Source organism: Amblyomma maculatum, chromosome 2 (assembly GCF_055883805.1).
Source record: "Amblyomma maculatum isolate TAMU_Amacu chromosome 2, ASM5588380v1, whole genome shotgun sequence".
Classification (NCBI taxonomy): Eukaryota; Metazoa; Arthropoda; class Arachnida; order Ixodida; family Ixodidae; genus Amblyomma; species Amblyomma maculatum.
Genome location: NC_139345.1, coordinates 30,271,799 through 30,295,368, shown reverse-complemented (window position 1 = coordinate 30,295,368; position 23,570 = coordinate 30,271,799). Strand labels below are relative to the sequence as shown.

General features: G+C 46.4%; 2 protein-coding genes across 4 annotated transcripts in view; both read right to left on the bottom strand.

Annotated features, from left to right (window-relative positions):
• Positions 1 to 3,710, bottom strand: part of LOC146198275 (uncharacterized) — a 131,011-nt gene extending 127,301 nt beyond the window's left edge. For both annotated transcript variants that reach the window (XM_084593686.1, XM_084593687.1), the window contains exon 1: positions 3,516 to 3,710. The gene's annotated coding sequence lies outside the window, so the exon portion shown is untranslated. The remainder of the gene's footprint in view (positions 1 to 3,515) is intronic.
• A 13,045-nt stretch (positions 3,711 to 16,755) lies between these two features.
• The window catches only part of LOC146198274 (retinol dehydrogenase 11-like), a 53,833-nt gene continuing 47,018 nt past the window's right edge, over positions 16,756 to 23,570 (bottom strand). The window contains exons 7-9 of one of the 2 annotated variants that reach the window (XM_084593684.1): positions 21,082 to 21,300; positions 19,857 to 19,966; positions 16,756 to 17,335 (exon numbers count right to left, since the gene is read on the bottom strand). In XM_084593684.1, the coding sequence (XP_084449810.1) occupies positions 17,150 to 17,335; positions 19,857 to 19,966; positions 21,082 to 21,300 (515 nt within the window). In that variant the 3' untranslated portion in view covers positions 16,756 to 17,149. The remainder of the gene's footprint in view (positions 17,336 to 19,856; positions 19,967 to 21,081; positions 21,301 to 23,570) is intronic. The other variant, XM_084593685.1, reaches the window with a different exon arrangement.

Genomic DNA, 23,570 nt, shown 5'->3' with positions numbered 1-23,570 from the left:
CCTTGTCGCATATGGATACACCACAAATAGCGAACACTCAGCATGCTCATGTTCCTAAGCGGCACTCAGTTTTCCCCCAAATTTCTATCATTCCCTGCATAATCCATGTGGTTAAGAGATATCCTACAAAATTTTAACACATATCGCTGACAATATGGTTAATGGTCTAATGAGCATGTATATAGGCATATAGTATAGTGAGGCTGCCTAAAAATAATAATAAAAAATAATATGCATCTGCCCATGCCACTAGGTATAACGGGCTTGCCCGATATAGACATATATTATAGTGAGGCGACCCCCCCCCCCCCCCCCCCCAAAAAAAAAAAATAATAATAATAAAAAATAATGTGCCTCTGCCCGTGCCACTAGACATATATTATGTTGAGGCATGCAAAAGGAAAGAAAACAGCTGGTTTGGCTTGAATAATCTTAAATGCGCCCCCGGGCCCACAAAACATACGAATGCAATGGATTCGTTGTGCCGAGCGCGCCTCTATCCTGCCATTTGAACAGTGTGTTGTAAGGCTCCGAAGCGACATATGGGGTGCGGGCGCCGAATGCGGCATATGTGCTGGGCTTTTTGGTTTGAGACCAAAAAACACCGATATAAGTGCGCCGAATCTAACTGCAACCGGAAAAGGTCCCTATTTCTTGACATCTGGGCCCGTATTCCGAGTTTGCGTCGTTATCGAAGTGTAGCTATCTCACGTGACCTCGAGTCGTCCGATTGGTCAAAAAGCCGGAACCGGGTGTTGCGAATACGTAACCGGAAGGCGTGGTTACATCATGTCCCGACGTTTCCACCAATCAGATCAATCAATCAATCAATCAATTTTTATTTTCACCGAAACAAAAAACACATGGCGAAAAAAGGAGGTGGGAGAAAAAGCTGCACAATAGCAGCTTGACAAAGCTCCAACCACCCTGACAACAATGACAGCACTGCAATATTTCAGATTTTTGTTCAGTGTACTAGGAACTGTACAAAACGAAAGTAAAAAGAAACATCTAGTTACACTAATGCTAGTTTATAAATAACTGCTCTATGTCCCTTTTGTTAAGTTTCGTAGTGAATATGTCTTGCTTCGCAAAGTCATTGAGTGTGTGGGGGAGTGTGTATTCAACGCGTTGGCGGCCATAACCTGTGCGCGTGACGGGAACTTTCCATGGTAGTTTATGGCGATGAGGGTATATGTATTCTTGCTTATGGAGATTGGCGAGTGAGAGGAATGTGTCCAAATTGCCCTGCATTGCTGCATTGTAACTTTTTATTAGTTTGTACTTGTATATGCTATCGGCTTTCATTATTTTGTACTTGTAGAATAGAGGTTTAGTATGCTCGTTGAATGGAACACTTTCTATCGCCCTAACAGCTTTTTTTTGTAGTAAGATTAGTTTGTTTAAATTATGCGCACTAGTGTTTCCCCACACCAGTGCGCAATAACTGAGCACGGAATGGAATAAGGAATTATACAAAAGCTGTTTAATTTTGGCAGGAAATAAATGTCGATTTCTATTGAGAATGCCAACTACCTTTCGCGCTTTTGAGCAAAGATGATCGACATGGTCGTTCCAAAGCATGTGTTCAGAGAAAATAACGCCAAGTGTTTTCACAGATGTCTCTCTATTAATTATATATGGACCAATGATGATGGTTTCAGGCATTTCTAGACATGTACTGGGTGCGCGGAACAAAGATAACTCGAGGTCCGGGAGATAGCGACACTTTCAATAACGACGCAAACTCGGAATACGGGCCCTGTGTTACTAGATCACTATTACACAAGCTAAAGTATGTCAAAAAGGGAAAATAAGGAAAACGCCGAAACCGCGGCACACGGTAAGAGAGTGAGAGAAAAAACACTTCTATTTGAAACGCTGAGGTGAGAAAAAAGTGTCTTTGGGATTTAGTATCACGGTTGTAAGTTTGAGGCACTGATCCGACGAACTCAGACACCACGCCGCAGATTTGGAAACTCCACCTCCCTGCTAAGTTCTCTTGGTTAGCGTTTAAAATGGTTTTCTCAGTCATATCACAGACATAAAACCGTCTCTTGCTAAAGTAGGTTCCTCCATTGCGTATATGCCCAGTAGAAAAATAAGAACAGACATGTAACAGCCTCCCGCATGTAACAAAACTGCCAGCTTTTAGAAACGTAACATGCGACAGTTTCATTGGGGAAAACTGGGTGTTTCTCCAGTGCAGCAGATTATAGAGCTAGAACGTGGTAACTAATGTTTTAGAACTAGACTTCCGCTTGTAATTTTGTATCACGATTGGTTCATTTAGACTCGACAATTCTAACCTTCCTTACGAGCGCGCCACTTCCTTGTGCACTTCAATGCAAACATTTGTGCGTTAATTTCGATCACATGACTGCTCTTTTGAAAAACAAAGTGTCCACTAAAAACCATACTTTTGACCGCACAGAGACATCGATATGTCACTCAAAATATTTGTACTAAAAATAAATACTTACCAAAGAAGTTGCTTTATTTTTTTTTTTTTTAATTAAACATCTAAAACAGTACGCCCGATTTTCTAAGCATAAAACCAGACAGCCCGACATACAGCTAGGAGGGTAGCCATGCTCCCGTAGTGGACGACTCCGGAGTCCGGATTACTGCACACCATTAGGCGGTCTTTTGCGTTTCACCTACATAGAAAAGAAGCCGCCGCGGTCGGGATTGAACCTCGGTCCTCGGGCTTAGTACCACAGCGTTCTAACCATTCGAACTGCGCTGTCTTTGGAGCGAATGCAGTTTTACAACTCTGTAACAGGAGAGCCATTTACGTAGTTAACGTGTTCGCATTTACGTAGTTAACGTGTTCGCACGTGTACTAGAGGTTTTGCGCCTCATTCGAGCCGATACGTGACCATCTTAGATTAATTCCGTGTTTACATGCTGTGCGCCGGACCACCACCGCACAAGTGAAAACAACCCAGGTTAAGAAACCTACGGCCCGCGCGTGACGAGGCTAATAAATGTGCCGCCCCGTGACTCAGAGCCCGAGCAAGAGCTAAATTCACGCTACGAGAAGATAACAGATCGGATGGCTTCGTTGGTGTCCCGAGAAAAAAACCCGCTGCTGAAAGCGATAGTTACTCCAGGCTTCCGCAACCGTGAAAGCTTCACAGTACGGTCGGACGACGGCCTGCACTCGACGACCCCGCAGGGAGAACTCCGAGACCGCAACAAAGCGAAGCTCGGCGTGGCCTTCGCCTGAGGACGGCATGGCTCTTTTGACAGATCCGGTCCGACATCCAAAATCGAGGCGCGCAGACCCGCTTCGCAAAAGATTCACACGAGGACCCGTTCATTTACGGCATCCCCTTTCGTTGTACGAAGTGAGCTTGGCGCTTTGCCGTCTGGGGTCTCGTTAGCCAAAGATTCTACACGCAGGTGAAGAGACCCCCCAGACAGCGAAGCAGGGCACAGGCGTGAGTGCGCGCGGAGAGGCGTACAGCGGACCTCGCGCCTCGAGTGCTCATACAAAGAATCATACTCACATGCTATGGAGACGAATCCAGAGTTGGAGAATTAGTACTCCCTAAGGGTGGTTATCCGATCGTTTCCATCGAACACACTCACTGCGATTCTTCGTAAAGTAAATGACTTTCGATGCCACGAAACCACACCAGCCTCATCGCCCCTTTCGCGGCGGTGGCAGGTCCTCCCCGCAGTTGCTGGCTTGCCCGCTTGCCGCTGAGATCAACCTAAAACCATTTCCGGCTGCGCGAGCAACGTAGCATGTGGCGCCATCTATCTTGTTTGAGAGAAATACATTGCCTAGATACTTCTCAAAATTCCCTTCGATGGCGCTATGTGTATCATATGTACCCAGTTCTCTGATTAAATAGTTCTGTACACAGCACTGCACGGGCCACAATCTGAGGTCGCCCGAGACTTAACCTCGTGTCCGGCCAAGACCTGCCGCCGGCAGTTTTATCACTCCTCTAGCTGAGCTCGGGCTTTGCCCGTCAAGCAGCTCGACGTGAAGCCCGACCCGGCCCTTTTCCGCAGCAGACAAATTTCTCACTGACTGAAAGCAGGCTCCCAACCTCCTGATATATACAACGAAAGAAATGTCCGGCAAGCCGACAAAGACGCTAAAGTCACAGTAACAGACCAAAAACTTTGTTTGGTACGCACAGAAAGAACAGAAAGTAATGCGGCTTCACCCACTCGTGTTATTGAAGAGCAACTTTCCTGTGAACACCTCGATGCAACGTTCCGAAATGAAAAGGTACCACAGATGCAATTATATTTGCGTTAGCGCTGAGGTTTTAATTAATATATTTTATGCCCTCGATTTAAAAACATCCTCAATCTCCTCGCAACACTATTTTTATAGCGAAATCATTATATCACCCGTTAAAAAGCCGCAGGCGTTCGTGCTCGAGATGAGTTCATAAAAACACCCCAATGGTGGCAAGAAGAATGACGTCATAAAAGGGCCATACGATGAGCATCCACAATGCATCACTGGATGCATTCAGACGCTTCTGCGTCCAAAGCTACGTGTATAATACTATACCACCTCTGATAATCCTGCATCTGCCATTCGTTTATATACTCGCCAACAGCCGACCTAAATGGGACAAGTTCTCCCGGAATTTTTATCAAACTTGTGACGCAGCCATTTGTTGTCCAGCGTTCCAGGTGATGTCATATGATTTCATGTTGCATATGACATAGATATCGTATCAAGTTGGAGGCTATCTGCGACAGGGATTTGAGTCAACGATACATATATGTACCTTCAAAATTATTTGTATGCTTTCAAAGTGATACCTCCGCAAACACAGCCCTCAGAAGCCGCATGAAGCATGTCAGACTGTGATATACGCACACACTGAATACAATACTAAAGAGAAAACCTCGTTCGCAAACATTTCGCCAGTGAAATATATATGCCTTGCCAACTGAAAAATCGAACTTGTCCCTACCATGGTCCAACAGCTACATACAACCTTCCAGGTAGCACCGAAATATTAGTAATGTTACATATTTATTTCAGTCGAACATTATTATGATGTCGTCAATGTCCTCTTTTTCTAATGTTTTAGCAATGTTATATATAAAGATTGGTATAATGTTTCCATAAACTTTTAAACAATGTATATCTAATATGTATAACATAAATGTAACATTCGTGAAAATGTAGAGCAACCTTGCAGGAGCGTCTAGGCCCGCAGCTCGTGATGGTAAACAGCTTGCACGCTTTTCAAAGTGGACAAAACAGTGCAACTCCATAATACAGCACTATTCCTACACTGACCTCTAAACAAATAGCATAAAGTCAACCTTTTATATCCATCACCGACGGGTGTTCGATGACTGATAGTGGCGAATGGATAATAAGGAAAACTTTCTAACAAAATATTAGGGCTGTGCTTGCACTCTACAGTGGGCATCATCTCAAAGCTATAGTTGCAAAGAAGGGTTATTGAAAAAAATTGGTTACTGGTTTGAAATATATATGCTAGGTTTATGATTCAAATATTATTTTAACATTTAGGAAAAAATATTGAAACAACATTTTTGTAACATTAAAATGATGTGTAATGTAATAAAAAATTATATAACATTGGAAAAATGTTACGTTAGTAGTACTAGTAATAGTATATAACATTAGTCAACATTATTATTATTTTAACATTTAGGAAAAATATTGAAACAACATTTTTGTAACATTAAAATGATGTTTATAATGTAATAAAAATTATATAACATTAGAAAAATGTTACGTTAGTAGTATTAGTAATAGTATATAGCTTTAGTCAACATTAGTCAACATTAGTAAAATATGTTTTGAATATTCTAATAATATTATTTTCATGTCACAGAATGTTAGGCAACATTCAGGCAACTTAGATAACAATTTTGTGAGATTATTCTAATGTTCGGCGTTACCTGGGCTACACCGACCTCGGAACAAGCTAGAGCAGCAAAGTTAGACCGAGGTCGGGATTGGCTATTGACCTTCGACCGACAGACCATCAGCTGCTAACATAAGGCCAAGGTCGGAGGCCAGCCTTGCAGGTAATGTATTATCGGAGACAAGAATCTGGACCACACGTCTGGCGGTATTGAACTAGAAACATGTTGCAAACGAGTTAATTATCACCTTATTTTCAAGGTTAAACTTTCACATCTACTACTATGGTTCAAGAATAATGCGTTAATTAGTGTCACAAACTTTGGCTGCAATGATGGCCTATTGTTAACAATGATTGGTCCTAAAAAGACCGAACCTTGCCAACAATGGGCCCATGCTGCTAAAGTGGTAGATACGAAAGTTATGCGCGTTGGTTGCAGTTTGCGCGTTTCGCACAAACTGCAGTTTGCAGGTTGCAGTTTGCGTGGTTCGCCGATGGTATACATCCTAGCAACGCAAAACGTTACCTGACAAGTGTGAAATATCCGTCCGGAACATTACCAATAAAGCATGCACGTTCTTCAAAAAAAACAAATGGTGACTCAGAATATTCTGCAATGCTGAAACAAGTACAGTGACTTTTAAGCAACAGATTACAAGCAGAAAATGCCACAAGCAGAAGAATACAAACATTTCCACGGCGACCAGGTCCATCATGCGAGTCGTACAAAAAATACTGCACCAGAGAACACTACGAAACGAGACAACACCACGCTGCACACACACACACACACACACACACACACACACACACACACACACACACACACACACACACACACACACACACACACACACACACACACACACACACACACACACACACACACACACACACACACACACACACACACACACACACACACACACACACACACACACACACACACACACACACACACACACACACACACACACACACACACACACACACACACACACACACACACACACACACACACACACACACACACACACACACACACACACACACACACACACACACACACACACACACACACACACACACACACACACACACACACACACACACACACACACACACACACACACACACACACACACACACACACACACACACACACACACACACACACACACACACACACACACACACACACACACACACACACACACACGCACACGCACACACACACACGCACACACACGCACGCACGCACGCACACACACACACACACACACACGCGCGCGCACACAAACGCACACGCACACCCCGAACAGCAACTTTCAGCCAGCTTATCAGAGCCAGTGACCATTGCAAATCGAGAGAAGTTGGTTCAATCATATTTAAGCTTGAGATGGCAAAAATGAAAAAAAAAAGGCCATGATAATGTTGTTCAAAATTTTCGTTTAAAACTTGCCCTGCCGCCTTTGTGCGTACATATGCCAATGCATGCTTATATATGCTAAAGAACATACATGCTACTTGGCCTACAACAGCACTACTCTGGGCCATGTCTGGTGCCCGAGCATTGGGTGCCGACTAATTTCCTACCATTTGCCTATAGTTGGCTGAAATTCTGGCCAGCTGTTAGGGTAGGAGCTCATGGCAGCGGCGGCCTGCCGGCTGCTTGAAATTCCCCCTTCCTTTCTTTTAAATGCTCCAAACGGCCCTTTATCCTGGCCTGCCGTGAATAAAGTCTTATTCAAGTCAGCTTCCAACCTACAGCGGGTCGCCGGAGGAGCGGGCGAAGGATCTTGGAGCTCTCTGACCGACGCCCTTTACGATCACACGTTTGAATTTAACTCGAACTATTAACCACAGTAATTGACAGCCAACCCAGGGCCCACCTTCGGGCCTCCATTGGCTGGTTGGAGAATACCGACTGCATAGCTCAGTCTAGTAGTTTACTGACGGGTGGCCGCCTGCCAATTTCTATTGGGTTCGCATACATACATGCAAGCAATCTGAAGTGTTAAGCACAGCTTAACTTTTTCATGAGCCCGATCCCATAGGTTTGAATTCATGGCCGCGGTGGCCACGTTTTTATGTAATGAAAGAGTAATTAAAAGCGGCTGCTTATTGCGTATCATCTGTTAGAAGACGTGAAATGTCTTAAGCTATAGGCACCTAATTTTTGAGTTCATATTTCGTCATTTGTAATGATGCCGAGGACATTACTGTACACGGATCACCATGTCACATTCACCTACACTGCTGAACGAATTTAAAATCAATTTTTTTTCTCACCTGTTTCGGTTTCGGTTTCGAGAGTCGAGGGATGGCTTTGACGTCAAAGTCAAATCTAGGTCACGCGAAGGATGAAAATACAGCGACATAATCATTACTGTCTCATTTGAATTCACTACAATGATGAAGTTAGCCTGACTCAAGAACAGGAACCATTATAAGTGAAGAATGAGTGATTATATCGCTGTTTTTATAGCCGCACATCAAGACTACATTGTGACGTCCCAGCCATCTTTCGGATATCGAAACCGAAACTGGTGAGAAAAGAAAAATCAGTTATAAATTATTTAGTGGTCGTAAGCGAAAACTGCGTGCGGATCGATATAGGAATGCAAAATGGAATACGCATAATTAACAAGAAAAAAAATGCCGCCAAAATTCGGTGTATAGTCCTTAAAGCCATTTTTTTTTTCCAATGGCAGTTCTCGCAGCACAGACATGTGTTTTAGGGAGGCGAAAGTAAACCGCGAAAGACTATCTTGAAACAGGGTGCTGCCCAGCTGTGAAGCAAAATGTCCTTGCAAGAGTTTTGCATGCATAAGTGAAATTAGGAAGGAAGTCGAAATTTCTAAGGGGATGGGATGGGGGTAGGGAGGAAGTTTTAGAGGGTAGAGGAAAAATGGCGGTCTTTTTGGTAGTTACCAAGCCAGCTAGCAGAGACACTTAAGACGCGCTTAGGTTACCTTATTCCCGCACTTCCTCCTGTGGAAGGAATGGGGCGGAGTTCCAACACAACACAGCAGAGCTCTGTAACGAATCGCAGACGTGCGCAGGAGCGTTTGGGGGAATTTGTTAACATTCCCGGTGCTCCGTTGCCGTAGTTGCTCCGGCAACCATCGTGCGCCGCCGGAAAGCTGCTGAGAGGCATGAGTAGGCCTCAACGTCCAGACAGCGGCCCACTGTGTGGCGATCGGTTTTCCTGCACGCCCAAATGGCCGCAGGTGTGGGGGCGCGCGCTATTGGCCCGCCGACGAGGCTGATTACTTCGTGCCCGATTTGAAGTTGAAGATGTGTAGCATACAAGAGGACAAAACAGAGCGAAGGTCGACCCAACTAATTGCTACCAGATGCATCGCAACAGCGAGGCGCTTAAGGCCGGCAATTAGTGTAGTGCAATCGAACTCGATATAAGATATCCCATCATATATGACTTGAAGTTGAAACCTAAAGTTTTAGTCTTGATCACAATTGACTATACTCGCAGAAAAGTTTTTCTGGCTATGGAACCAAGGCTACGGGGGCGGAGCTTTCATTATGGTGTTACTACACTCTGTATTCCTGGCGTATCTGACCTTATAAGGTACGGTTTCGGTTTCATCTCCGCTTTAGAGTGCAGCTCCTTGGCGCCCGTTCCTGGGTTTCGCGTCGTCGTCGGCCTCGTAATAAGCTCCGCCCCCTTTCATCCCCTCAGTTCGAGCCGGCGCTACGACAACCGAAGCCTCGGAGGAAGGGGGGGGGGAGGTACACTCAGCAGCGAACGAGGGGGCAGGAGCGCGCGCGGCAACCGAACACGAGGAAAAGAAGGGGGAGGGGGGGGGGGGGGGTCGCCGGAGGCAACGCTGCCGCTGCCGCCGCTAACGAGGCAAGACAGCGTGACCAAGGCGTGACTGCTAGAACACCGTCGCCGCCTACAGAAAGAGGAGGAGGCGGTTTCCCCCTCTTCTTGCGTGGCTGCGAGGGTGCTCTCCGGTTGCCGAAACGCCGGCTCGCTCTCAGCGGATTACGGTGCATCCCGTTCTCACTAGCTTGACTCGCTAGCGGTGTTAGCGGCATCAGTCTGTCGCTGCTATCTGTTCATCGCGCAACGTTCCTATGGGTCCACGCGTTGTTTCCCGCAACCTTACGATAACTAAATGGCACTTCATTTCTCCAGCCACAAAGCTTCTTTCATGACAGCCAAGAACTGTTAAGTGTTTCTGGATGGAATACGTGGGAAAAAATTAAAAAACGCTGGCTGTAATTGTATATACGTGTCTTGCTCGAAATCTTTGCCTCAATCTATCGAAAAGGTAAAACAACTGATGAGCTGCGCTCAAATTTCGCATTAGGAAGTAACGTAATCGTGGGCAATTTTTTTTTTATTTGAAATAATGGCTTCCGAGCCGCCAACGACGCAGAAATGTCTTTCTTTACCCTACTTAAGGTCTAAGTGAAAGTGTATTCGCTGATGATGAATATCACGTGCTACGTACGTTGACAAAACAAGCGCATTGCGAAAACGCCTAGAAACCGACCGGTAGACGCAGCAGCAGCAGACGACGTACGCTTCGGGAGATTGCCGGCAGATGACGCAGCTATCTTTGACTGCGGCGCCAACAAGGTGCCCACCCGATACGGAGGGTAAAGTCAATAAATCATCATCATCATCATCATCATCAACAACAACAACTACAATGTCGTGTACTGATTTTAAAATGCACTGCACTAACGTTGTACTGGCCTATATTATAGTACAATCTTTATGTAATAACAGTATAGACGCTTCTGTAATGATACGATATTCTAGAGCCTGACCCACGTTATTTATCATGGGGCTATATTCTGCTGCGCAGTGAGATGATGCGTTCTGGCTCTGTAGCTTTGGCTGCATAGCCACAAAAACTTCTCCGGGAGCAATTAACGACTAATAACTAAGACCGACAATTAATGCACTGCGCTCGCACTCGTGCTATTGTAGCTTAAAGTTCAAATAATTAACGAATGAATGATTATTAACTAAGAGCGGCGATTAGTCTACTGGAATCGTTTTCGATGTAAGCTATCCCACGATATACGACTTGACATTGTAGCCTAAAGTTCAGTTGTTAATCACAATTAACTAATTAACGGCTATGAACTAAAACCGGCAATTAGTGCAGTGGAATCGCACTCGGTATAAGGGATCCAATGATCAATGACTTGATGATATAGCATGAAGTTCAGTTTTTAATCACAGTTGATTAACGTCACTTATTTAAGACATGCAAATAGTCAAGTGCAATTATACTCGATGGAAGCTATCCGATGACATATGAATAGATTTAGTAGCATAATGTTCATTTTTATTGACAATGAAGTAATGAATAATTGAATAGTTAGTTTGCAATAACCTAGTGCAATTATACTCCACATAAGTTTTCCTTATGTTATTGTAGCACTTAGAATAAAACACAGCTACAGAGTTACTGTGAATGCGCTTTCTATACGCACATTTTGGGCTCTACGCCCATGCTAAGCATTAAAACAATGCGTCGATGAACGATGATTCCTGCTAAGAAATCCCATTTTGGCTTAATTGCAACGCTGACATCTTTTAAAAAAACAGGTAAGGTTCCTAATCATGTAATATGGCCGAGTTCTCCTTTTACCTCAACCTGGTTCTACATATACAAAGCTTGCCACTCGTAAGCTGGGGTCCAAGATGGCGACCCACCAATCTTGACGGCAGTTTTTGGCCAATATAGGCAAACCTGGCATGATATTTACCACCCTAAGCCGGGCACCGCGGCGCAACATGTAGACTCCCTAAGCGAGCTTCTTGCTCGTGTATGATTCCGTTGCCTTTTACTATCGAAAGCATCGATTATTATTTTATATCGCTAATGAGGGCCAGAAAGCATTCAAATATGCTTACGCCCTCAGCAGCCCCGAATATAGTTTTCCATAATTCGACTCCGTGACTCGACAACGTAAATTTACATGATTTTAGACAAGGGGGCCAAGTGAGTTAACCTACCCCGTGAAAGCGAGTTAACTTGACTCGCTCCACCACCTACTTAACACGGCTGCGTATGCATAAACCTTACAACTGGTGTTTTACTCGGCAGCCTTACTTGACCCGACTCTGTCCAGTTCATGTATACTGATGCAACAGCGGTAAAAGCCAACTCTGGGGGATTTTTCTCCAAACCTTTTTTATTCTCTAGCTTGCCATAAGAGATTACCATTCTCACAAAACTACTTTCACTATTACGCAGCTGAGCAATGTACTGAAAGCCGCCTAGCGGTCATTTTCAAAAGTATTTCCGGGATACGAATTGCCGATGTCCATGCGTCGCTGCGAGGATTGTCGATGCTCGCGGCGGCGCTTTTTCTTTTTTTTTTTTACAGCTCCTGCCGATTTTTCGTACAGCGGCCTCAAGGATAAAATTAAGGTTGGCCTTTTTGTACGAGAAAAAATATTGATGATGCTGCAGCTATCCGGGAGAAACTAAAGCGTACAAGCGCCAGGTGCCTCATGCAAACATGCGCTCAATGACCAGTTGGATTTTTGAGCCCTGCTTTACTGTGGGTATGCTGGTATGCTGCATCGTCCGGCCGATTGCTTCAACAGAATAATCGCTGCTTTTTCTTTTTCATTTACCCCGCACTTACTTTGCAATCTCTTTTAATATGTGGTGATGGTGACGCATCTCGATCCAATATAATGACCCTTCTGCGCCACCCGCGTGTACATCGTGCCAGCACTACTCTCTTATTAGTATATCGCTTCATCGGCCGCCTTTTCAAGAGTTTAATGCGATGTCACTAAGGGTCCCGTGTCGGAGGAAATTCGGCGTCGTCGTCATTGTAGTTGGCCCTGGATTAAAAATCACGATGGAAAATTCAGGAGCAGTTTTAAATGTTCAGATTGACGCTAAAATTCTCAAGAAACTTCCTATATGAAGGAAGATAATTGAGCGGAGATGAAAATGGAGTCAACTTTGAGTGGGGGTGAAAGTCGAACCAAGGACTCCTGTAGCGGGATAGACACGCTCATAGGTCCCGAAGGCTCGTTGGTTCAAGCTACTGAATTCTACTACCACTGACCTACTGAATCCGCAATGCGAATGGGGTCCGACAACGCAATCGCGTTCTGATATTAACAGGCGATGCTTAAATAAGCGCCACCATGTTTAAAGCATCCCCCACAGGCTTAGCCGTAACGATGGATTGGATCGTGTCATCGTTCATAGCGTACACAGTTGAAAATGGGTGGAATGCGATAAAGCGAGCGCTTACAACCTTCGTTTCGAAAAGTTTATGCGCTCAGGTAAAATGACAAAATATTTAGTGATGCGGCTCTTAACAAGCACCAGTTATAGGCCAGTAAATGCATGTACCATGCGCTTGGAGAACCGTGCTTAATTCATTAAATCTCGCGCCTGACGTTCATCATATTCGTTTTTATTTTGCACTAGGACCTATTAATGGCTTGAAAAAGTAAGCTCCACAAAAATATGCAACACAGCAAAAGGTAAATGAACCATTACCGGCGCAGTAACCAATATATTTTGTTTCTTGTACCTAAACGTGAATGGCAGCGATCGTCAGAAACTTCATAATGATGCGCTGATATTGTTTGAAATGCTTTCATATCGAAATATAATACAGGAATGACAAGCGGCTTGCTAACGGGAAGTTAACTAGAGCAGTACATATGCTTTCGGTTGTATTGTTTGCCGAGCTGGGACGAGTAAATACAATCTTTTACGCGTTTTTTATAGCTTTCGGAAGGTAACCCAATGAAAAACTATTGCTGGAAATGCCCTATAGTTTGTGTAACAGTGCCCCGGTAGCGGATGCTTTTTATGCAACGATAAAAAAGCTGCGGAAAAACGAGTTCAAGGCGCGACGACTGCATAGAAACACACGGCTAGCAGGCGACGCGGCCGGCTCCGCTCCCGGATTTACTTTCAACACCGTCACCAGCGGCTTGGCCGTCACTTTGCACGGGGCGTATAATGTAATCAACAGCAATAAGAGTTTGAAATATTTATACAGCTTGATCTCTCATAGAACCACCCTCCTGCATGTTGAAGCGCACATACTATATGAATTCGTGAAAACCATTTCCTTGGAGGAGCCGGGCAAGGCTCCTGCTCTTATTGTTTTCGGTCAACCCCACTTGGAGATATATCCTCTTCCATTGTCGCCGTTAGTCCCACTTCCTGTAGAGTCTGTTTCCTTGACGGCGTTTTCACTGCACAAGTCCGCGGCAGGAGGCGAACACCCAGCTGTGGTGTGTGCGTTCCAGCCCGAGTCATCAGCAGGTGTAGAACACTTCAGGCAGGGTGGCGGCTCTTATGCCTTCATGAGAGCCCCATCGGCAAAGACAGCTCCAGGTCTAAGGAATACCTCCTCCAAAGTTAAGTTATGAGGGAGGGGGAAAATGCATGGGGAAATATGGCTCATGTACTTAAAGAAGATGCTAGAGGACAATGCTTTTGCTGTTGCTCCCTTTAACCCAAGTACGAATGTCCTTGTCCGGTTCCTGTAATCCTGCATAATGCAAAACACGCAAAAACAGCATATAGCAAACCTGGGGCGTGCCTTGCAATGTCTTTGCGTGATTTGCGTTAATCACGAGTCAGGTGCTAGCCCGAAGGCACACCTCTATATCTAGCTCGCACCCTCTTCCGCGTTGAGCCCAGTGCAGAACAAGGTGGTGCGTGAGGCGCTCCATTTTCTTTGCCGCTCGTAAACAGATTTAAGCGTCTTGCCGCAACAAGCAGTGTACGAAGGACGGTGGGGACCTGCACGGGTGCCTCCGATCCAGCGAAAGCAATGCACGTGCCGGCAGACCTCGCGCAACAAGGCCAAGGTGTCACAGCGGTAACCCCGGGCTATGTGGAGCGCGCGGGGAGCGATCGCGGCCCTGATTCGGGGATGCCTACGTGCAGCGCCGGACGCAGCCAAACGGGTCGGGGTTGCCTCGACCATGTGCACGTAATGCGCGTATTAGGGTGACGCGGAAGAGCCAGCCATTCTGCGCCGCCCAGCTCACGACGCTGTACTGTTCAGCGGTGTAACGGGACCAGTGAATCCCCCCCACCCCTCCCTCCTTCCTGGAAAAAGAAATTTCCGTCGGACGGTGAAACCGCGCGTAGAAAGTGCAGCACCCCTTAGGTATTGGCCCGCTCGAAAAATGCGGACAGAGAGCAAATGGAATGAAAATGATGCCAGAGATGCCCGCGCCCTGAATCTGACATCGACGCCGAATGGAAACCCAAATTGGTGCGCTTGCTCATTAAGGTCTGTTCGCGTCTCACTTCATACCGTTAACTCCCAAGGCCTGTCCTGCCCGGTTGTTTTCTGAGTGTCATAAACAAGCGCTGACGTACTCCTACTTCAACTCCGGCTGGCTGGTCTTGGAATCGCAAAGGGGCTTCTTGCGCACTCAACGCATTTCTTGACATCAAAAAGGAGGACGCAGAGTACGTGCGGGTAATGAAGGCGCGCCGTGTCCTCGTCCCGCAAGCGAGTGGAAGTAGGCGTGTGCTTTTGTTTTACCAGTGTTGGCATTCAGTAGCCATGTCTGACGGCGCTTGCATAAGTAATGAATTTTTGCGCGGCAAAGTTTAAGTAGGCTGCAGTGTGCGGAGTACGGTGCCGCGACGCTCAACTGAAGATGACGTGAGTGAATAGAAGGTCGTCGCAAGTTCAGTAGCAAGCTGTTCGCTCGTTACAGTAAGTGGGCCTATGCATTGGCGATCGTGCAGAAGTACCATCCCAGGCAGTCCATCCGCGAAAGGGCGGGCAGCGTTATGAATTTCTCGCTGCATCATTTTGAATTTTACGAGGAACGGCGCAGTAATTGCAACGTGAGATCTAGACATGAAGAGGTCGAAATAGGCCGAGTATTTGCTCACTGCCGGTAAACAGAACGTGCACCGACGTTGTATCCGACGGTCGTTTAGTGCGTCAGCTCTAGGACTTTCCGTTCGGTGATAAGCCGCTGTTTGTATGTTTGTCTGGAGCCTCTAAGTTCATGCACAACCATGCTCGTGTTGGTGTCGATAGTTCGTGACGTCACAAGACCACATCTTATGGCCGAATTAGCAAAAGCTGCCGACTTGGGCATTACTAAGTTAGGAATCACACCCACTGGGACCCTTGGTACCCCGGTAATAGTATTTTTTTGGGAGCGCTGTGCTTGCGAGCCGAGCTCAAAAAGAGAAGGGACAACCATATTCCAGAGTAATAGACGGGCAATTCGTAGTGCTTTGTTGCAAATCATCCGAAGTAGAGCGTCACCAGTGTGACCGCTGAAACCCATCGGAGCGCTTCCGAGCCGTCAGATTAGCAGGAATCAGTTCACACGAAAATTAGGTCGTTGTTATTCCGAACGGTATGAGAAATTTCAGACACTGTTCTCTGGCCTGTCGCTGAAATATGAGTGATTCTGAAAGCGATGCGTTTGGCGTGCCAGTCACCAGCTCCTTCTCTGTAGCGACGGTAAACTAAACGGCTTGCGGTGACTTTTTTCTTTCACACGAGCTTTTTATTGGTCACTGCATTTCCATCCGATGCTACGTGCAAGGAAGTTGAGAGAGCAACGGCGAACGGATGCGGAACGAAGTCCCCAGTAAGCCAGAGATCTCCGCATTCTGTACTTGTCTCCAGTGTTCCATTCTTGATCTTGTTCTCTTGATTCAGCGACGAACTACAAATGTGATTTCACTTGGCAAGATCAGCTACCTGTGGAGGATATAGTTCTAGTGGAAAAAAGACACAGTAACTTTCATCCTGGAAACCCGTTCTTGGTCGGAGAACAGCTCTGGTTTGCTCATCATCAGCAAGAAGTAGCGCGAGAAATGGGACCGCAGAAGCGACACCAGACAAACAACAGATGGTTTATTGATACACGCTTTGTAGCTTACACCTTTAAGAGCAAATTGAGCGCACATGAAAAGGAGCTAAAACCGAGCAAGCACTAAACAAAGACTGTTTTGTTTTATGCTCTCCAAATAATTTAGTTTTGCTGCACGGTTGGTCAACTGTTGTTCGCTTGCTCAGTTTCCTCTATGTATGTCACCAAGCCTGTAGCAATAATTCACCTGGTTGTTTGCGCAGTCGCCTGTTGCACCGCTTTTGCACCAGATCGGTAGTCACTACAGAGCATTGTCCACGGACCGTTCTTCCGGAGTCCGCGCTCACTGTTGAGAGGGAAGGGCAGAAAGTCCTGCTTCCTTCGCGCAACACACAAGGGCCAGCAGCAGCCTCCCCGGTCAGATCACTTCCTTGAGCTGCGTCATCCGAATGGACGCCTCGTACAGTTTTTTGGCCGCCACCGGGTTGGTGGCCCACGGCACCGCCAAGGTCGGGGCGCAATCCTTGAAGTACTTTCCACTCACGCTCTGTACGTCTTCCGAGACAGCCAGGTATATCGTTGTCTCAGCGCCTTCTTTCACAGTCTGCGAATCAGGGGAACATCAGCAAAGATTAGGAAGACACAAAGGTTCAACCTCGAAGAGTATGACGCCACAGCCTTAATGATGCTACTGTCCGTGGCTCGTGTGCGGATATTCGTTCACGTGTCGAAACCCCTCACTGACATGCACTTTCGCAGCGCTTCCAAACAAACTAATGATAATTTAAGAGTTAATTCAAATCTCCCGCCGTATAGCATTATTACAACATAATTGCGAGATAGCACGCCAAGTGCACCAAAGATAACTTAAGGTGTAGGCTCAAAACTACCTTAATTTAGAGATTTGCTGCATGGTGGCGAAGTGGCTCTTACTCCAATATTTATATTGCCTCTGTAATGCCGCACATACTCAGCAGCAAAGTTTCAAGCAACCAAATTACGTGAAATATCACACGATATAGATATAAAGTCCCGGTTTAACCAAGGTTTCGGGTCTCAGGTTCCCGGTGCAGTTCATATACTTTCCCGTTCCGCCGCTTCACAGGTGACTTCAAACCTTTTAGACCCATCTTGATTTTGTCCTTATGCCGGCGGCAAGCGCAGGCCGGTTTGTCCGTTGAACGGAAGCCTTAACGTTGTACGCATTAAATATAATATTTGCGCAGCCATATAGCGACTTCTCCAGATGGCCTGCGCTCCTCAAAAATCAAATACTTATACTCACGGCATTGGTAATCGGCTCTACGTTGCAAGAGACGCTTCCGGTTGCGAACCTCATCCTACTGTAGTCGCGCTTAAGCCTCCACAGTCCAGTCAACGCTGAATTTCGTCGCCTTTCGGTGCATACGTGACGTCAGTTCTACAAGCGGAATTGTATATCGCCAATTGTTCTGCCCTTTGTGACTGCCCTACTTACCCGCATACCAAACGACACAATTCGCAATACTCTTGGACACCGGCGCCAAAAAGCGAAACCCTTGTAAAGCGTGCCAAGGATGGCCGCTGTGACCTCGGCCATGGTGTGGCCTTGGTGTAGACAGCTCCGGTCGTTCAAACAGGGCGCTGAAGTGCGGAAGCCCCACGACTCCTACAAAAGGCTTTCCTCAATCCTATTCTCTGTATCTGGCATTGAAAGAAAGGCCTTTCAGAAGCTAGATAACGGGTCATCGCGAGAGGAGACGTTCATCCAAAATCCGTTGATTGCTGTCGCATTGTTGACGATACTGGCTCTGCCGTTGTAAAGCATACGAAATGCTGCATTTAATGCTTGAAATTAATTTTTAAAGCCGGAAAATTTCTCTTCCGATGCTCGATTCAAATCTCTGGCGTCAAAAATAAAAGCGGATGGTGACTACTTTCGAAGTGGCTGATCATGCAGCCTAGTCCAAGAGATATGTCAAGGAAAAATAAATTCTCGAACACCTAACCTAAAGCCCCACCTGTATTTGCGAGGGCATAATAAACGACTCGACTATACCTGGTCGCTTCACATGCTTAGCCAAATTCACACTTTTCCGCGGCTTTCATTAATTAATCACAATTGCTACCAACTTGATATGGTCGCGATGTACCTTTATCACGTCCGTGCATTTTTATCACGATGTATATATTTAATGTTTCATCATATTTATTATGTCACAAACTTTACACAAGCTACCCTACAAGTGACGAGAGACAAGCTGCGTGGCCCGTGCGCGAGCTTTCTCCTCCTTACGCAGTTCATGTCAGTACAGTCATGGATGCCCAAGAGGAGGAAGCTACTGCTGTCTGCCTCTAGGTGGCATGAGCAACGAAGCTTGACGTCCTGTGGGCCGACGAGCTTTTCATACTGAGTGCTCAGGTCTCGTACCGCAGTTCGCATATGGAAACGTACGTTGGGAAGCAATGAGTACATTAATGCGACCGCGCTGAAAGCCACGTTCTCTAGAAAATCCGGCTTCGGGGTTGTAGGTGCTGCGTGAGAAATATCACAAGCATGCGTCTGGCAGGTGATTGGCTGGTGAGTTGTGTGATGTCACGATAACACGTGACATGACCGAGTTGGAATGAGCTGTTAGACCATGGGTCAGATCGCTATCCCTATAGGCCATGCATGCATGTTCATACGGCTTGTTTAAACCGGGGCTTTATACCTTTCACGTGTGGCTTTCCACATAATGTGGCAGCTGACTACTGTGGGCTAATAAGTATGTGTGAAGTAATAGGGACCAAAATTTAAGGATTGGTGACTTAGCGAGCAGCAAAGGGCATGTATGCGAACGAGTATCCGCAAGGGGAGCCGCTGACTGGACTCTTTTGTCATACGTTAAATGCGTAGATTTTTTTTATTTTTTTTTTAAATTTTAAATTGGCCCCTAGCTCAAGTGAAATTAACGAATGGGGCAATGCGGCACCTAATGTAAAAGGTAAAAATATTTGACCAAAGTGTTACATTAAGCTTCCGAAGCTAGATTATTTGCGTAAGTAGAAAAATGCCGAGATTAATTATTTTTTTAATGAGAGCTGCTGGTACATTATCTACCGACAGTTTCCAACTTCTTTTGGAAGGATGTGTGAACCCTTACTTTGCCGTAGAAGCTTAGTAGCAGGTTGAATAGCCACGTCTGAATATCCGTGCTCCTGTTGGCAATCTCGGAACGCACAAAGCCAGGGTGGCAGCAGTTCACCGTGACACCTGCGTGGAACCGGTCAGAATCACTTTATTGGTTTGACACAGCAATTTTACACAAGGAAAGTAAGCAGAAGAAGTTCTTCGCTACAACCGCCTCCCCTCATTCGGTACATAAGTGTTTTAGCGAGAAAGTACTTCTACCCCTGTCTGTCGCGATTTCGCGAATATCAGGAAAGAACACAAGGCTTCAGCTGGGCCCAATGGAGAATGGGTAGTCATGACAACGTGAAAAGCCATGCACAGTTTGGAAAATGCCCTGCGGGATGACTGGGCATGTCTAGGACACTTCATCTCCCACTCGAAACTTGACCATGAAATGACCTTGGCCGAATCAGGTCTGAACGCTTTCGCCCGATACTACTTTCGTTGGCGGAGTCAAACCATCTCTCATTTATTAGCAAGACTTTAGCACCCGTTCTCGGCGCACTACCTGAAGAAAGGGCGCCGAACCTGAGGAGAACACGAATGTAAACCGAAGGCGAAGCTATACGATAAACCAACCATCGTATGCCTTGGTGCCTACCTACTGCGCTGCTGCTGTAGCAGCGCATGCGTCGTCTTCCTTCCCTTCGCATTGGTTTCTTGGCGCAACACTCTTCACATTTGGTAGAATGTATTTGTGAGCAATCTAGACATGTTCCTATGTTCCTTGCAAAACTCTGCAGCTTTGTTTCAACAAAATAAACACGCGATTGAAGGTTGAAGGAAACGCTTCAGCAGCTTTGTCTGATGTGGACAGCTCGCCCTGCCTTGCATGCGTCGCGCCGGCCATGAAGATACAGCTGTCCGCCGTTCGTCAGGGTTAGTGAAGAGCCACTCGAGTCAGACAAGACTGCCACTCCCGCTTTTCGCGCGCTTTCCAGACCACATCCGTGACGAGCAGCATAGAACCACCCATCACCCGCCGTCACCAAAGCTGCCACCACCACCGCCATTGTCTGCCGCAACAATTTTAATGCCTCTAGAAAGGCGAACATTTTCCTGGCTGATGCAGCTGGATTTCTCCCCCAGGGTGAGCTCGGCTATTAAACGTATGTGCAGTTTCTTTTACGTAATCACATTCTCAAAACCAGAGAAAATAGTGCTGCTCTTTACTGCTGCGTTATTCCCGGACTCACGTGGGCTCCTGTTGCGGAGACTTCCTCTGTTAGAGAGTCGATCCTTGAGGCTGAGGGCCCCACAGGCGTTGCCTTCTGTGGAGAAGGTTGATCTTGGCGTCTCGGAATGAGCATATTCAAATGCGGATTCTGACCGTTCGGTCAGCACCACAGAGCTCGAAGTTGACTCCAGTGATGACGCGATTGGTTCGGTCAGATTTCCCGTTGACGCAGAGTCGGCTGGCGACGAACAAAGGCGGTACCACCAATGTTAAACGAAACGCAGCATTGATGACAATTCCTCTTTCATATCGAACGCACGCAGAACATTCGGTTGCGCGCAGGGCATAAAAAGGTAGGTAGCAAGTCATTTTCCTTCTATGCTTTATAAAGTTCGTTTCCTTGAGGAGAAGCCACAAACGCTGGCCTGGCTATAGCAAGCAACATCAATTCGCGACTTCCTTCCTGGTCCATACATCAGTGCAGTGCCCAGTCGGAGAGGCTACACTCTGTTAAAAAGAGCACAAAGGGCACCTTAGGACACTGAGAGTGGCAATAAAATTAACCAGGTATGTCGAGCAAACAACACATGCTAGGCAGCAATCCGCAGATTTCCAAAAAGGTGTGAAGGTTCAGAGCCTCGCAGGCCTAGCATGCCACTTCTGGCAAGTACATCGGCCGGTGTTGCTGACGCCGTCCTCTTTGTTTTCATATGTATTCTAGACCAATAAATATTTCATCTAGCAGCACACCCTGACAAAACACAATCATTTTAGCGAGAGCAGGTTCGATGTTTAAAGCGTCGGTTTTCATTAGCTGCTTCTTCAGATTGCGTCGTGGTTGTCAGCGGCGCCAGGTAAGTGTGGAATAGTGCAGAAAGAAAATTCCTCCTCTTAACTTTGAGCAGAGATAAGGGAGAGGGAAGTGGAAGAGGAAAGAATGAGAGCGGGCGGATGAACGCACAGCGTGAAGATTGCTGCCATGAGGGAGCTGCTCCACGAAGTTGCTCCTGTAGAAGGAGAAGGTTGCAGCGAAAGCGATGGAATGTGGACGATATGCTAATCAGCGTGTCTTAACAGACGTACAGGTTTACTGGCGATGCTGTAAACGATCTTTCAGAAGAATTTCATTTCAAACTTTCACTACAGGCCTGGGAAAGTCCGAATTCATCGGCGGTGTTATGTACTAAAAAAAGAAGATCACATCGCTGAAAAAAAGAAGCTTTGCTGTCACAATACAGGTAACGCTAGAGCATTAGCATAACACACTTGTATACCTGCTGTGAATTTCCTTTCAAATCAAGCAGCAGGCTCTGTAGCGATACGTCGAACTCATTGCTCGCGAACGCTTCAGCATCTATTCTGGCACTTGTCGACAGTGGCAGGTTTGCCGTTCCGTGTACTAACCGTAGTAGGTGACAAGGGCTTCAAAACCACGACGCCACTTTTGTGGTGGTGTGCACTCGTTGCTGGCACAACAGGATTTTGGCCGACGCACTGAAGTCGAGGATTCAGTAGTGATGCGGTTCCTGCGTCTAACCCGCAGTTGCCAGCAGCCGGACTCTTGTTGGCTTAACTGCCCGGAAAATCACAGGAGTGAAGGATGTAAGCCACAGTAAACCATGAATAGCAGACAAGACACTCGAGGCCGGGATGTAAGTCAGAGTTACTTCTTTCTGGTAAAAGGAGAGGGCATTCTTCCTATTGAAGAGGCGAGGCAATAACGAGGGGTGGAGTTGCAAGTGGGTCGCAAAATGTACACAGGGCAGTTTTGAAGACTCAGAAGGTAACGTACGACGCACTCAGTATGAAGTGCTGGAAGGAGCCGGGTGATGGATCTTTTCAGAGATTTCCGGGCTAGGCGTCGGAGTAGATATGTTTGCCTGGAGGGTGTTGGCGCGGACGATGAGGGCTGTAATAAGTATGATGATGGCGGCCACAGAGCAAATAGCCTTCTGACAGCAACCAGCTTGGCATAGAAGAAGGAAGGAGACTCTGGATATTTCAAGTGCCGGCTGCGACGGACAGTTGACTGCCATTGTTGTTCTGCTCGTTCCAATTTTTAAATCTACATAAACGCCAATTGATCAGTCAGGCAGGTGGGCATCCTGATAAGCGGTTCGGTCTCGAAAGGATGCTGCCGCTCGGTCAAAGAAGATCTATGAGTTTGCTGTCTGTCAGCTCGATAAAATTGGAAGAACTGGCGGTGGCGGCGAAAGTATGGTGTGCGATTAATTATATGCCCGAAGTGCTCGCTTTGAGTACGAAAGGTTCGCTTTAAGTCCACAAGCCTCCCATCACTGCTACACAAGCTCATCGATAGTGAGTTGAGCTGTGTATTCATTGCCTTGAAGCTTCACAATCGGGGCAATGCGGAAAAAGTAAGCAATGGTCCTCGAAACCTTTTGATTGAAGACTTCGGGATGATCGCACTGAGTGCTGGTTAAATTCTTGAATGGGGCTTGACCGAAGAGGCACGCTGCAGAATCCCCCTCGCCAAACTTCGTTCGA